The 2,304-nt window shown below is 63.3% G+C and overlaps 1 protein-coding gene across 1 annotated transcript; it reads left to right on the forward strand.

The window, feature by feature from the left end:
* Nucleotides 1-193: 193 nt before the first annotated feature.
* On the forward strand, nt 194-2,050 carry LOC133339553 (uncharacterized protein DDB_G0271670-like; the record flags this gene model as incomplete). The annotated part of the gene is made up of 1 exon (XM_061547659.1): nt 194-2,050. A coding segment is annotated over one exon (1,857 nt), but the record flags the coding sequence as incomplete, so codon positions are not given.
* Nucleotides 2,051-2,304: the final 254 nt, after the last annotated feature.

Here is a 2,304-nt window from a genome sequence, read left to right on the forward strand (position 1 = left end):
GTCGGTGAGGTGAGTTAGTGGGTGGGTGAGCGAGTGAGTGAATGGGTGGGTGGATGGGTGAGGTGAGCGAGTGAGTGAAGGGGTGGGTGATTGATTGAGTGAGTGAGTGGGTGGGTGAGTGGGTGGGTGAGTGAGTGGGTGGGTGAGTGGGTAGGTGAGTGAGTGAGTAGGTGAGTGAGTGAGTGGGCGAGTGAGCCCTTGCCCCTACAGCCCGCTAGAGACTTTACCCGTAGGGAGCTTTGTCTGTCTCACCTTCACCTCCATCTTTGTCTCTCTCACAGCCGTGGAACTCCCGCACCGCGATCACCAACTCGGCCCCCATCAACCCCTCTCCATCCAGCCCGCGTCAGCGTTTCCACCATCGACATCATCATCATCAGCAGTGGCATTATCATCATCAGCAGCGGCATTATCATCATCATCAGTGGCATCATCATCAGCAGCAGCGGGAGTACGAGCAGCATCGTTAACATCAGCGGCATCATCGTCGTCACCATCATCATCATCAGCAGTGAGAGTTCCAGCATCATCATCATCAGCAGCATCGGCATCATCGTCGTCACCATCATCATCAGCATTGGGAGTTCTAGCATCATCAGCAGCATCGGCATCATCGTCGTCACCATCATCATCATCAGTGGGAGTTCCAGCAGCGTCATCAGCATCATCATCAGTGGGAGTTCCAGCAGCGTCATCATCATCATCATCAGTGGGAGTTCCAGCAGCGTCATCATCATCATCATCAGTGGGAGTTCCAGCAGCGTCATCAGCATCATCATCAGCTGCACGGCCACCAATGCCGACGTCTCGCTTCCCGTTCTTCCCCTCGTTGCCATCGCTGCCTTCTCAGTCTTCGCCATCATCGTCGTCATCAGCAGCCCTCGGAGGCAGCGTGAGGGTGCGTCAGCGTCCCCAGGGGCACCACCACCGCGCCTTCCGCCCCATCAGCCTGCCGCCCGTGCTCATCGGAGCCGTGTGGGGGGCGCCCCCCGGGAACTCCACGCGAAAAGCGTCCGGCAACTCCCCGCTAAACTCCGGGAACTCCACGCAAATTTCCGGGAATTCTCAAGACGACCGCTCCGGGGATTCCCAATTTTTCTCCAGGAATTCCCCACAAAACTCCGGGAACTCCCCACAAAATTCCGAAAATTCCCCACAAAATTCCGGGGATTCTCACGACGACCGTTCCGAGAATTCCCAAACTCCCCCCGGGCGTTCCCAAAGAATCTCCGGGAACCTCCAACAAAACTCCGGGAATTCCCAAATTTTCTCCTGGAATCCCCGAAGTGGCCTCGCAGAGAACCGCCAAGACGACCTCTCCGGGAACTCCCAAACTGCCCCCGGGCGTTCCCGCAAGAGCTCCGGGAACCTCCAACGTCGCTCCGGGAATTCCACGGCGGGAGGCCGTTGCCGGCTGTCGATCCCCTGCGGAATCTCGGAGGATTCGACGGCCGATTCGGCGGGAACCTCCGAGGCTTCTCCGGGAAGTTGTGGAGTTTCACCCGGAATATCCGCCTCCTCCTCCGTGGGGACCACCTCCGCCGTGGGGACCTCCTCCTCCGTGGGGACCTCCTCCTCCGTGGGGCACACCTCCTCCGCGGGGACCTCCTTCTCACCCACGAGAATCTCATCCACCTCCTCCACCTCCGCGGGGATCTCGCGTTCCTCCTTCCGCTCCCCCGCCTCCTCCACCTCCTCCACCACCTCCTCCACCACCTCCTCCACGCTGTCCCTGCACCACCGCGAGGGGGAGGAGCCGGAAGGGGAGGAGCCAGAGCCGGAAGGGGAGGGGCCTAGGGCAAAAGGGGGCGGGGCCAAGGTGGCGAGGTCGGATAGTGGGCGGGGCCGCTACGGCCGCGGCTTCCGCCAGGCGGTCGTCACCCCGCGCACCGCCCTCATCATGGCCAACCTCGCCGCCACGGCGACGGTTGCCGCGGCGACGGTTGCCACGGGGACCGCGGCGACGGCTGCCACGGCAACCGCGGCGACTGCGAAGGGGACGGCAGCGACGCAGGTTCAGGGTTCAGGTTCCGGCCGTAAGAGCAGCTGAGGGGGGGGGGGTGGGGGGGGGTGGTGGGGGTGGGGGGGGTGGGGGTGGTGGGGGTGGGGGGGGTGGGGGTGGTGGTGGTGGTGGGGGGGGTGGGGGTGGTGGGGGTGGGAGTTGTGGGGGTGGTGGGGGGGGGTGGGGGTGGTGGTGGGGTGGTGGTGGGGGGTGGTGGTGGTGGTGGGGGGGGGTGAGGGTGGGGGGGTGGTGGGGTGGTGGTGGGGGTGGTGGTGGGGGAGAGATGGGGCATGGGTTGGATA

This window comes from Lethenteron reissneri, unplaced genomic scaffold (assembly GCF_015708825.2).
Source record: "Lethenteron reissneri isolate LAM-NWPU_2019-01 unplaced genomic scaffold, ASM1570882v1 scaffold_1894, whole genome shotgun sequence".
NCBI lineage: Eukaryota > Metazoa > Chordata > Hyperoartia > Petromyzontiformes > Petromyzontidae > Lethenteron > Lethenteron reissneri.